The following is a 12,384-nucleotide window of genomic DNA, read 5'->3' on the forward strand; positions in this document are numbered from 1 at the left end:
TTCTTCACTTCAGTCACCTACAGCTTCATGAATATGAGTTCTTGTGGTTTTCAACTTCTGGTGTGTTTTCAAGGTTATATCACAAAGATTTAAAAAAAAAATCAGGAGACGTTTTAAGCTTTTCCTGTTAATTTTTTATCTGTGGTGTGAAGGACAAGCTGTCGCTTTTGGTTTTGCTTTCCAGCTTCTTCAGTGAGCTCAGTAGTATGAGTAAGAGCAACTACGTATTGGTAAGAAAAACCCATGGTCATTTTTCAGATGTTTGGCACTTACCTCATTCGATAATAGAGCCGATGCGATGTCTTTTCATCTATCTTAAAGACCTGGTTTGGTGCATACCAGAGCTTTCTGTTCTCATCAAACAGTGCAAAGAGATTATGGCACAGAGGAGATATAGCTGTCAGAGGAAAATAAGGAAGCACGTCAGTTCACAAGGCTGCCAGATACATGCATGCACACTCCAAAAATACAAATGCATTAGGCAACCATCTGATCGTGCAACCTATACCACACAAAGAAACTGACACTAGGATGAGCTGAAAACAAGCATGAGAAAGACATGACTAAAGGGAAGATGCAAACTGCGGACTGGTTGACTCCACTGGTTCTCAGGTATTAAACAGTCTGACATTTCAGCTATTCCCAGCATGAAACTTATGCTGAAGTTGTGATTTTGCCAAGGCCCAATGAAAAGAGAATGAAGAGAAGTCTTAAAAAATTTCATCTTTTCCAGATCACAGAAACGCGTGTTTTAAGAAAACTACAACTTTGTTCTCAGTTTCACTTGATTAATAAATTCTGCTCCCATCGTTGATAGAGAAGATTCTAGGGAAATATTCAAAATTGCTTTCTCATCAGCAAAGAGGCACAAAGCATAACATGTCATTTTTCCATTCACTGCTAATTCAGCAGAGGGTTTTCCAACAAGGAACAGACTCTAACTGGTAGGTCTAGGCTGACCTGCGTTAACCTTTGCATTTACACCACCCCAGAGAGAAGCAGTTATGTTTTCCTCACAGAGGTACGGCTGTTTCAATTCATTGCTCCTGTTTCCTGTTCAGTAAGAGGCAGTACCTCTGTGCAAAAGCCCTGTCTGGGCAAGCAGCTCTCCTCCATGCGTGTGCCTAAGTGCCTTTCTGAATCGGTGCCAATGGCAAAGTCCTCCAGAACTCAGTGAAACCATTTCTGTTTCAAATCGAGGAGAGAGAGATCAAAAGCGAAGAAGGAAATCAAATCTGAATAAGCTAATGGTGAAGCTGACAGCAGGTGGGGCTGGGCAGCCACAGCTTTCTGCAGGCCAACCAGCAGCACGCAGATGCCAGCAGAGGTGTAACTACCCAAGCTGCAACTTACAGCAGAGACCAACATCTCCAGCTTGCTGAAATGGGTAAAACTTTTGGACCTTACAGCATCTGCTGTGGGGTTAGCAAAGGGCAAGAGGAGGTAGCTGGAAGTTTCCTTAAGGAAAGCTCACCTAAAGTCACTTCTTTAAAGGTTTTAAATTTCTGACAGAAATTACTGGCAGCAATTACACAGTCTATGGGTTCACAGCTCTATAAACAGCAGCAGCTCATAGCTCCCACATGCTGACACAAACAGGTGTGCCTTAAGCACTCCTCATTTTCATTAAAGCTATTCAAAGGCAATATGAGGACTTATTTGATGAGATCTGTCCTTCAGACTCTCACCATTCCTCTCTTTGGAACGGAGGAGACGTAACTAGGGAAATAAACTGGAGGATACTCAGTGTCAGGAGAACCAAAGTGACATGGGAAAGGAAAACACTGGAAGCCACATACGCCCAGAAGCAGGCAGGTAGCCTGTTTGTATGGCCAGCTTTACCACTCCCAGATCACTGAATAGTAATTGGTGTTCCAGGAAGCCAGGGGAATATGACATTTGGACTTGGGGGGAAGGAGGAATGACACTAAGGACCTCAGGATTGTAAATATAAAAGCACACTAGAACCTAGATTCATAAGGTTTAAACATAGATTAAATCTGCTGATTCCAATCGAATAATTAAATACTATTTTGCTGGGTCAAGGAACATAGAGACAAAACAAGACATTTTCATTATGCATTTCTGTACAATCACAATTGTACAAAATTCAGAAAACCTTACTGGTGAGTTATTAATACTATGGATATTGTAACTCTACAAAGGAGTGTTAGGCAACAAACGAGAAAATTAAAACTGGGAAAGGAGCAAATGGATGTATTTTCTCTCATTAGCCCTCTCCAAAATAACATGGAACAGACCTCACAGGCTTACCAGCTAGTGTCATAGGTAAAAACATCTTTATGTAACTTATTTGTATACTGTGTCCTCCTAAAAGAAGCCCGATTCCATCCCACTAAAAGGAAAAAATGCCAGTATCTGCCAGAAGCCATGCTGGGAGATAATCGTGTTACATGAATCTCAGGAAAGTCTTTTCCATTTCTTCTACTCTGAACAGTTTAAGAACTGCCAGAGCAGCCCTTGGCAAAGATTTCCATCCTGAACAATATACCACGCATGTCTTTCCTATGATCACTGACTTATGCTCAGAGAAGGATGTATCACTTGTAATACTGTCAGCCTTGCCATTGAAAACTCACACAAAACCCATATACTCACAGCACTTCTGGGCAGCTTCAATGCACAGCTCCTCCGAGGTAAACTCGCCACTGGTGTAAGAAATGGGGCTTTTATCTTGCAGGTAGAAAAGTATCTCTAAGCCCTGATGCTGAGCTTCCAGGTTTACTTCGCTCTTCTTTGTGCTCCTCATTTTTGCACAGAAAGCCATGGCTTTGCAGTCTTCTTTTACGTTTAGATACTGAAAGTAGAGGAAAAACAGTTAAAGAAAACACTGTGAAGGAGAGTGTGATTGATTTGGCTCCATGCTTCTTGTTGTTAGCTCAGTAGCAAGTACTCCACATTAAACCAAAAAAAAAAAGAAAAAAATAGTGACTGAAAATAGACTATTTAGGTCATAAAATAAATAAAATGCAATTCCTAGATAAGAGACTGCTGAAAGGCAAAAAATTCAGAGCTAAGTTTGGCTCTAAGTTTTGGTTCATCCTTATTTCTTGTGAAAATCCTTGTCAGTACACAGATCTGGTGCTAGTGAACACTGTGACAGGGTAGGCAAAGCATTTCTCGAGCTTCTCATATTGGTAACCTGATTATTCAAAGCCAGCACTTTTCATAAATGAGGGGAAAAGTGAAGCAAGAAATCTCAGTGCTTATTCTGTTTCTGGTAACAGCTTAAGTTCTAGTGGTTCCGCAGCTATTCTGAAAGGTTTATTTTCTTACCATAAAGCAGGAATAACTTTCACATCCTTAAGCACCTAACTGGCTGAAAAACAATTACTGAGTACTCCAGGCTGGCTAATATAAACAGTACCGTGAACATTTCCCTTAAAAAAAGTTACCTTCTGTTTTTACAGTCTGCTCTAGCATGCAAATATTTCTGAAAGCTTTCTCCCCTCTCACCCTTTGTTTTTTATTTTAATATGCTTGAGATATCACAGTGAAACGGGCTTTACTGGAGAGCTGTTTTTATAGTTACTTCTCTCCCCCAAGTGGGTAAAAGTAGCACTAAGGAGGTTTAATGACATCCCTTTCACACTGCCAAGAAGGATCCAAGGGAGCTGTGACTCGAAAGGAAAGGCGCGTGGCATTTTGTGTCTGGTACTTAAATAGAAAGAGCAGAAGGGAGCTGGGTGACCACAGACTTCAGATATTATTGGGTCCGTGCTCCACTTTTTACTAAACTTTAGCTCAATCAGTAACGAAAGCCCAAACCACCAATTCTGCAGTTTACAAACATAATTCTCCCACCGAAAACCAAGCAAAGCCAAACTTCAGAGGCCAACTCACCTGCATTTATGTGTCTGTCTGGTCCTCAATGTGACTGAAACAGACTATCTTCACACTCTCCAAGAGTAACTTGTGTCTGGTTGGGAAAAAAAGAAATCAGGAATTAGTTTGTACAGTATTTGAGGCACCAAATACACGGTCAGGCTGACAAAAAGCCACTAGCAATCAATATAGTGGGATCTTTCCATTAACAGACTGGTTGAGCACGTAGGGATGTACCCTGCAGCCCATGTAAATCTGCTCACTTCTTTTGCTTCTTTGGATGCACAGATTGAGAGGCAAACAAACCCAGTGGGAAAACCTCAACCACTTTAATTTCTTTTCATATTTTCAGAGCATCAGCAGTCTGTTTGGTGCCATACCCATGGCAGCCCTCAGCTGTGACTCAAAGGAGCATTTTTCCCTTTGCTTCACGGCTTGACAAGTCACTTCCTTCTTCCTATTTGTAACTGAATACTGCTAACTCTAATTCTCTCCCAGCCCCTCCTTCCAAAGTTTTGGGTTTTGTTCTTTCTTGTTTTACTCTCCTTTGCCCCGTGGAAGATGCAGAGCTCTGGTCGAGTGATGGAGGATGAGGAAGCATCAGAGCAAGGCTGGCATCTCTCCTTGCTCACATGGGACACTGCAGTAACTCTCGTGCCTCTGGCAGCAGAGACACCTTCCTATAGTTTTTAAGCCTTTTCTAAGAACACAAACAATCTCAGTATTCTGGAACTGGCTTGCAAAACTACTCCCACCCAAAATTACAGCTCACTGCTACCGCCTGAAGCAAACCAGGGAAATATCAACCCATCCGTGCCATTTTAATACTAAATTTGAGGTTCCATGCACATTTTCTCAGCAACGATACAGAGAAGAAGTAATTGAGAGTGTGATCACTGGAACATGCGAACAAGCTGGTAATTATTTCTGTACAGCATCAGAAAATTTAAATGCAAAAGCTTGAGAACGGAGCTGCAATCTAACTGAAAATACTCCCTTTTAAACAATGTATCTGCCAATTGAAACTCACTGTATCTTAATGTCTGTGTGGGCATAGCATTACAAAGATTGCCTAGAGGCTTTAAAATGTGAAGGGAAATGTAAAACCGCTGCCTTCTTGCAGATCCATAAATCTAAACTGCTTTTCAACACAGCGTTCTTTGGGTTTGCTTAATAGCTGGTGCTGCTTCCCAATCACGACAGCAATTCCCAGAATACAAAAGAACCATAGGCACTGCTTCATCCCAATACTCTTTAGAGGACAAAGAGAAGAACCCAATGTCCAATTTCTAGCTTGCTGTTTACCAACAAGTCTTCTAGATAGTCTTGTATTCAGTGCCAGGAATGCATCTTTTAACAAATGTATCCTAGAGTGTCCCAGAAGTCTCCATCGGGATGCTGTGTTCCTTCTCTGAGCAGCAGCACATCCCCAGCCCCAGGCATTAACCCCACCAAACTCTCCCCCTGTGTTCTGCTGGTGAGCTTAGGACAGCAGCCCTCCCAGCTCTCATTTTGGTTCACACCATGCCCTGTGGGTCTCATCCTGCACCGCAGCTCCGTCTCCCAGCAATCCCCACAGCAAAAGGCTGCTTTGGCCATTGGAAATGCTGACCAGTGCATACATACGCACTCACCGGCCTTGTGAAATGCCCTATTTTGGGGGCAGCACGGCAGGGAGAGCCAATTCCCAGCTCGGTGCACCCACCAGCACAGGGGGACAACAGTTTGTCCTTCTCATGTGGGGATCAACCATATGTGTGTGCACAAACACACAGAAAACACCACAGCTGCCCAACGCCAGCACTGACATCTCATTTCTTTGGACTGGGTCATCAAGCAGCCTGGACCCCACACGAATCTTTTTTTCCTCATATACAAATGAGACCCTCATAAAATTTTGCTATCACGTTGCTCACAATTGGTTTGCTTCTGGTCTTAAACTGTTAAGACGAAGAAAAACTGACAACTATCCGTTGAGAAATTCCAGTTCCTCCCTACAGCTTGCTGCAACCAATTCTCCTCAGTAGACCAGAACAGTTCAAGCCCAGTACTCCTAGCATTTCTAAGGAAAAATGACAAACACACAGCACCTGAATAACTGCTTCCAACCTCTGTGTGCCTCAAAGGTCAAGGAAAGAAAAGGGAAATAAATACTTTGAGTTTGTCCCTAATCAGAAGATGCCCACATGCTGGCATGGATGGGGAAAAGCCACAACATCTCCTGGCATGTTCTGTACCCGCTGAGAGCCCACACCCTACGAAAAGACCAAGATGCACAAGAAACCTTTCCCTTGAATAAGGAAACTGAAGACTAAATTGTCAGCTGGGAAGCACTTCAAGATGTCAGACACCACATAAACCAGCTCCAAGCTCCAATGGGCATTAATAAATCTCATCCCACGTGAGTTCAAAGAAAACTGTAGATTCCCATAGCTCCGGCTTCCTACGTTAGCAATAGATTTGTAAATCTAAGACTGGTCCAGGCAAAGGAAGCAAATGAAACCTCCACAGGCTTTGAGAAGTTACCCACCCAGCTCACATCCACACCCAAGCAGAGGCGAATCTGTGTCTGAGACGTGCTGGGCTCAGAAACTCAGGTTTGCTTCCTACACGTTTCGGGGAGCAAACAGGACATGGAGTGCCTGTTTCAAGGCGAAAGTCTCTAAAACGCGAGGAATGGAAAATCCCAGATAGCATCTGCCTAAACCAGAACCAATTTTGTGCACCATTTTTACATTCTTCCTCTTTTTCTCTCTCGCAGCCCGTTTAGTTTCTTGTTTCATGAAAAGGACACTGCAGGGGATGTTTATGGTTGCTTATGCTCGGAAAACAATACGTAGGCTTTCCTCAAGTGAGCAGAGTGTGCCATTTTGTAGTAATAATAGTTTATGTCAGCTGGAAAGTTCTCAAATTCTTCTTTTCAATGCAGCAATAAAGAACCAGAGCACAGGCTCTACAGCACGGGGCATCCTGCTCATGCAGCACAAGCTATTAGATTGCACTACGTGACACATCTAAAACAAACCCGGGGCTCTGCTTAACCACAAGGATAAAGGGCAGGACTACAGGACAAGAAGCAATGATCGTGCAGCACATTAAAATCCCAAATCTGGGCATCACTCTGCTGAGCACCATCCTCCATGAGCACCCTTTGTCCTACAAACACTCCCAACACCCCTCGGGTTTTCCTCCACTATTCATTCTGCGATATGACTGATGTATGCTGTACATTTTGTTTTAAACATCGGGTTGACAGAGCACAGGGCGGAAATTTTCAGCAAAAAGTTAACACGCAGCAAAGTTCTTAGAACTGAAAAACAAGGTGCCCATCATCGGGTACATCGGCCAGCCTTTGCTATGCACACGCTGACATTACCAGATGTTCTATATTTCCATTTTCGGCCATCTGCCTCTGAATATCATAGGCTGCTGACTCCTATCGTGTTCACATCATAACTCCTTCAGACCAGACCGAGCGCTTTGAGAACCCACTCAGTTCACCGTCACACTGAGAACCAGCCGTGCTCATTTCCTGTGCTCTTCCAACTCAATTTCAGCAACTTCTCTGAATTTTGTGACCTCATGTACGTGGGAAGAACTTTTTCAGCTCGCCCATAAAGCTGCGTGCAAGTTTACCGCTGCTATCGTTCTGTCTGTGAGTGCTGCTGTAGATGTGTGTGCATGCACACAAACCAAGTCACATTTTCTTTCCTTCCAGCCTAACAACTCCTTGGACACCCAGTGGGCTCTTCCTGGCTGGGCTGGCATGGAGGGAATAGTGACCAGCAATGTTTATAGCTTGCTTCTTCTAAAACGTAGACGTGTATTAAAACCTCTCTCATCCACTGTTTCTGGTGTAGTAACAACTTTAAATTAGACAATTTGTTATTATATCCTTTTATTGTGTTTTATTAAACACCTCTCAGCTAAACCAGTATCGCTTTCATGGAATCACAGAACGACTCAGGTTGGAAGGAACCTTACAGATCATCCAGTTCCAGCCCCCTGCCACAGACAGCACTGCCTACCAGCAGATCAGGCTGCCCAGGACCCCATCCCACCTGGCTTCAGGCAGCTCCAGGAATGGAGCATCCACAGCTTCTCAGGCCAATGGCACTATCCTCTGGGTAAAGAGTTTCCTCCTAACATCTAACCTAAATCCCCGATTTTAAAGCTATGCTCCTTGCCCTATCACTATTAGACCATATAAAAAAAATATCAGTCTCCCTCCTGCTGATGAGCTCCTTTCAAGTACTGGAAGGAAGTCATATCATTTTTGACTCGTTTTGGAAAGATACCACGTAACACATAAGCTTTATGTCACTACTGTGTAGCCAATACTTCCAAACTTTATACACGCAAACTAGATTAAAGTTCTCTATTTTCTTCCCATAAACCAATCACTTTAAAAAAAAAGAGCTTTATTACTAAGATTGATGCAAAAGGAACTGGAGGGGGATTCCAGCCTCAAAGAGGATGGACAGCTTGATTTTATTTCTGCCTGGGGAATGACATTAACGATCCCTTTCCTATTCTGTGCTTTCTTCCCTGCTGCTCACTGCTGTCCCTCTGTCTGCACCTCTCAGAGGTGATGGAAGCACTCTGGCAAGGAGCCACACCATCTTCCTAGCAACGAAGCACATCTTCAGGAAACTCAGCCTCTTCCTGGTGGCACAGCACTGATTGAAGGGGTTTCCTGAAGTTCAGTTCTGATGCGTGGAAAAGCTTGCACGAAAATCAGTTGGCGTGGCAAAGATCTCCAAATCTGTTTTCTTGGGTGAGCAAGCGGTAAGGGTGTGCTGCAGAGAACAAGCTGTAGGTGTTGCACAGATCTGCCCAAAAGACAAGAGTGGAAATGAACAGAGAAAGAATGGAAGAAAAGCCACAAAAGCTCATTACAGCATTCCCTCTGGGCTAACGGAAAGACTACAGGGGCCAAGGTCATCGTGCAGCTCTCTGCTGTGGATGTCAGGGCACCTCAAATGTACGGGGGGGGACTCAGTGTCCAACAATGTGCTGGGACTTTTATAGACCTTCAGCACCTCCCTGCTTCCTGCAGAAAGCACCCTGGCGATCCAGGGCCCTTTTGCTCCGGAATATTGATGTGGGAGCAACCAGCAGCATTCCTGCAGAGCCAGCAGGATGGAGGTGAAGCACTTGGGTTGTCCATCGCCTTCCGGAGGAAGCTCTGTAATGAAACAGCTCCTCTCTTTATTCAGACAGGATCAGGAGATCATCATCACTTCGTGCTGCTCCTGAGAGTTAAAATCCAACAGATTGCACCATGCTGAAATGTGCAAGGAGGAAAGCTGGCACCTACATGCCACAGTCTACCCATCTCCAGCCTATTCATTTGCTAATTTCGCTTGTTCAGCAGTATGCAGGCAGGCAGGGGATGAACCACAGAACCTGGACATACCACACTGGCACTGAGCCATTCCACGCTGCCACTTTTCCACTGGCTGATTATTTTGACTTAGCACGTACCTGGAGAAGTGACTGCTTGTGTCCCACTTTTGCAAAACCAGTGTACCTTCATTTGGATAACAAAGAGATGATATATCCCTTCACGGCCATCTCTACGATCCACTGGTGATCCTCAACAAGGGAATATGACATTTCATTTGTTTTGAAAGAAAGAAACCTTAGGTTTACAATGGCGGAAGCCGGACTTCCGATCCTGCCATAGATCTCTAGTAAGAAGCAAACCAGAACAAGCAAACAGCTGATGCCTCGCAAAGGTAAGGCTGGTTGAATAGCACCTGAAAACTATCGGCATGCTTCTCCTGCAAGCCAAAAGAGGAGAAATTAAATGACTTACCAAGGCAATCAGCACCTACGCTAGCAACCAGTGTGGGTCTGCAACTTGGCTGCCTCTAACACAAGGCAGAATTAGCAGCAGTTTCTCCAAACACCAAAGGGATGAGTAAGCAGGCTTCACATACGCTGCAGCTTTCTGGTTCGTGAGTATGTAAAGCATGCAAAGAGGCTGGGACGTTATGGCGACCACAGAGCTACTGCAGAACTGCCCTTGGCTGACTGCCCCCAGCTGCTCACAGCCCACTCGAGCAAAGCTCCCAGCGCAGGAACCATGCTGGGTCACTTCTCTTGTGGTCAGCCCCGTAGCCACTTCCTTGAGGCAGCTACAGACGTTCTTAACCTTTTTCACTTTCAAGTCACAAAATGGAGCCCCTCGTCCCATTTCTCTCTGCCCTTTCCTTCCTTCTGCCCTGAGCTTGGACTGCACATGGGGGCACCAAGGGGCACCAGCTCCCCTATGCACCGTGTCCGAGCACCACGTGCATGAGGGCATCTTAGATGAAGGGGAATTACCACAGCAAAAGTTCCTTACTCAGAGGAGGGATTTGCCCAGTGCCATCCTTCAATAGGGCGGAGGTGCCCAGAAGCAGCTCGAGAGCAGCAGGAATGGGCAGCAGAATTCCTGGCAGCAAGGAGCATCCTCAAATCAACCACAGCAGCCCCCAGAATGAGCTAACCCATCAGCATCCCTCTGCATTGTCACTGGGTCAAAAAGAAGTATCACTAACCTACTGCAATTAAATCTCTAATAAAAACTTCAACAGTTTTAAATATTTGGTCAACATCTACTCCACACATGGCGAGGACTCCCCAGATAGTTTTAGCTGCAAAGATTTCTGGTACTCACAGGCTTCCTGCGGTGGCTTTGCACTTTAGTAAGTGTTTTTTGTATGGTTTGCTTTTTTTTTTTTTGTTTCTTTTTTTTTTTTTACTTTTTTTCTTTTCTCTTTTGTTTTAATGTGGTGAGATGATCATTTTAAAGCTCGCTCTTAAGGGCCCACAATTCAAAACAGGCTATAAACAAAAACAAACAAAACATTACCAGTTATCTTTGTCCTTCTGCACAGAGCAAAACCACCAACAAAGACATCTACAAACCAATAAACATTCTTTCTATAATGCATTTGTAAAACCATCCAATTTCACAGTGAATCTTGCATTTGCTACCAACAGCAAGAGCAACTTGGCCTTAAAAGTCTCTCAACCCTCTCTGCATTCTTTGATCTCCTGTTTTTAAGTTAAAATCATCTTGCTGTAATGGTAACCCCAAAGACAGAACACAACGTGCCACCATTCTGGATGGAGAAGACAGAACCATAGAATCGTTCAGGCTGGAAAAGTCCTCTGAGATCCCCAATCCACCCCCATTCCACCCCCCCATGCCCACGTCCTTCAGAGCCACATCCCAACAGCTCTGGAACACCTCCAGGGAGGGTGACCCTAACCCCCAGGTCAGCCTATGCCAGAGCTGACTGCTCTTTGGAGAAGAGATTTCTCCTAACACCCAGCCTTTCTTTGATATAATGCACAATAACAGCTAACAAGGCAGCTCTGGGATGCCAGGGGTGAAGTCAGCTTTTCCTCCCCTTGTATTTGGGTGGTACAGAAACAACCTCAGGGTTAAGGATGGTGCCTCAGCTGAAGCCCTTCTGTATACAAAACTCCAGCACAACACCTTAAAAAGCTATGATATAAAGCACAGCCATCCCCATGGAGGGGCAGGTGCTCCTGGAGCAGAGATAGTGCCAATTGCAGCTGCGTGGACCCACACGTCACAGTGCAAAAACATCCCTACAATTCACCACATGTGGTAAAGCAGAACAGGAATGGAGTGATGAGAAAGAAATCAGTAGGCTTCAGCTCTGAGCACAGACCATGTCTGGTCTTACCAACGAGGCTCCAGATTCAGTCACTTTGGCAAAACCTTTAAGGAACCTTTCTACTCTATGACCACAAAACGTGTCCCCAACCTCTTCCCCTCCTGCCCTCCCCATGCCCACAGCAATAAGGCACCTTTCTGCCCACTGCTCAGCCCAGCTGGGCCAGGGAACACCTGGCTGCAATCAGCAAACTACAGAAACTCAGAACGAAACACCAGCAAGGAAGAACACCCAGATGGCATTGCTGAGCCCCTCAGGCAGAACGTGACTCCAGGAGAACCTCCCCCAGCACAGCAAAAGTCACCAATGGGAAGAAATATTCACCTTCAGTTTTCCTCTCCACCTCCTTTCTCCCAGCACACAGGAGCTGGCAATGTATTAGTAACACTAACATGGCTCTCCTTCACTGAAGACTACAGCTGGTCTTGCTGCACAGTGTGAAGTCCTACCAACAACCAGAAAAAAAGGTGCTTCTGGGTCTATAAAGTCAGAGGTGCTGCTCCCAAGGACAGCACAACAACTCTCTCCGCCCAATATAAGCTGCATTATAATTTCTGTCATCTCATGCAAACTACCACCTACATTTGAAAACGCATCTGCTCCACAACAGATTATTTCTGCTGATGACAAGATAATTTATACACAGATGTTTGCTTGCAAAGGAGTTCCCAAGAGGTCCTATGGGAAGCCAGGGACATGAGACTGACCTACAGAAAGACAAGTGTCACAGCACTGAAGCAGCCAGAAACAGAGGGTAAATGTTTCAACAGAGGTAGACACAGCAAGGAGGAACTATTACTTAATTGCTGAAAGTCTTCAGGCTAACACTGCAATAAAA

At 44.7% G+C, this 12,384-nt stretch overlaps 1 protein-coding gene across 1 annotated transcript; it reads right to left on the reverse strand.

Annotated features, from left to right (window-relative positions):
- On the reverse strand, positions 1–3,946 carry LOC104912417 (tyrosine-protein kinase JAK1-like). Its single transcript, XM_010716036.2, has 3 exons — positions 3,865–3,946; positions 2,620–2,818; positions 1–397 (listed from the first exon to the last, which is right to left on the reverse strand). The coding sequence occupies exons 1-3, from the start codon at positions 3,868–3,870 to the stop codon at positions 270–272; spliced, it is 333 nt and encodes a 110-aa protein (XP_010714338.1). The 5' UTR covers positions 3,871–3,946; the 3' UTR covers positions 1–269.
- Positions 3,947–12,384: the final 8,438 nt, after the last annotated feature.

The sequence above is a fragment of the Meleagris gallopavo genome, chromosome 10 (genome assembly GCF_000146605.3).
Source record: "Meleagris gallopavo isolate NT-WF06-2002-E0010 breed Aviagen turkey brand Nicholas breeding stock chromosome 10, Turkey_5.1, whole genome shotgun sequence".
Taxonomy (NCBI): domain Eukaryota; kingdom Metazoa; phylum Chordata; class Aves; order Galliformes; family Phasianidae; genus Meleagris; species Meleagris gallopavo.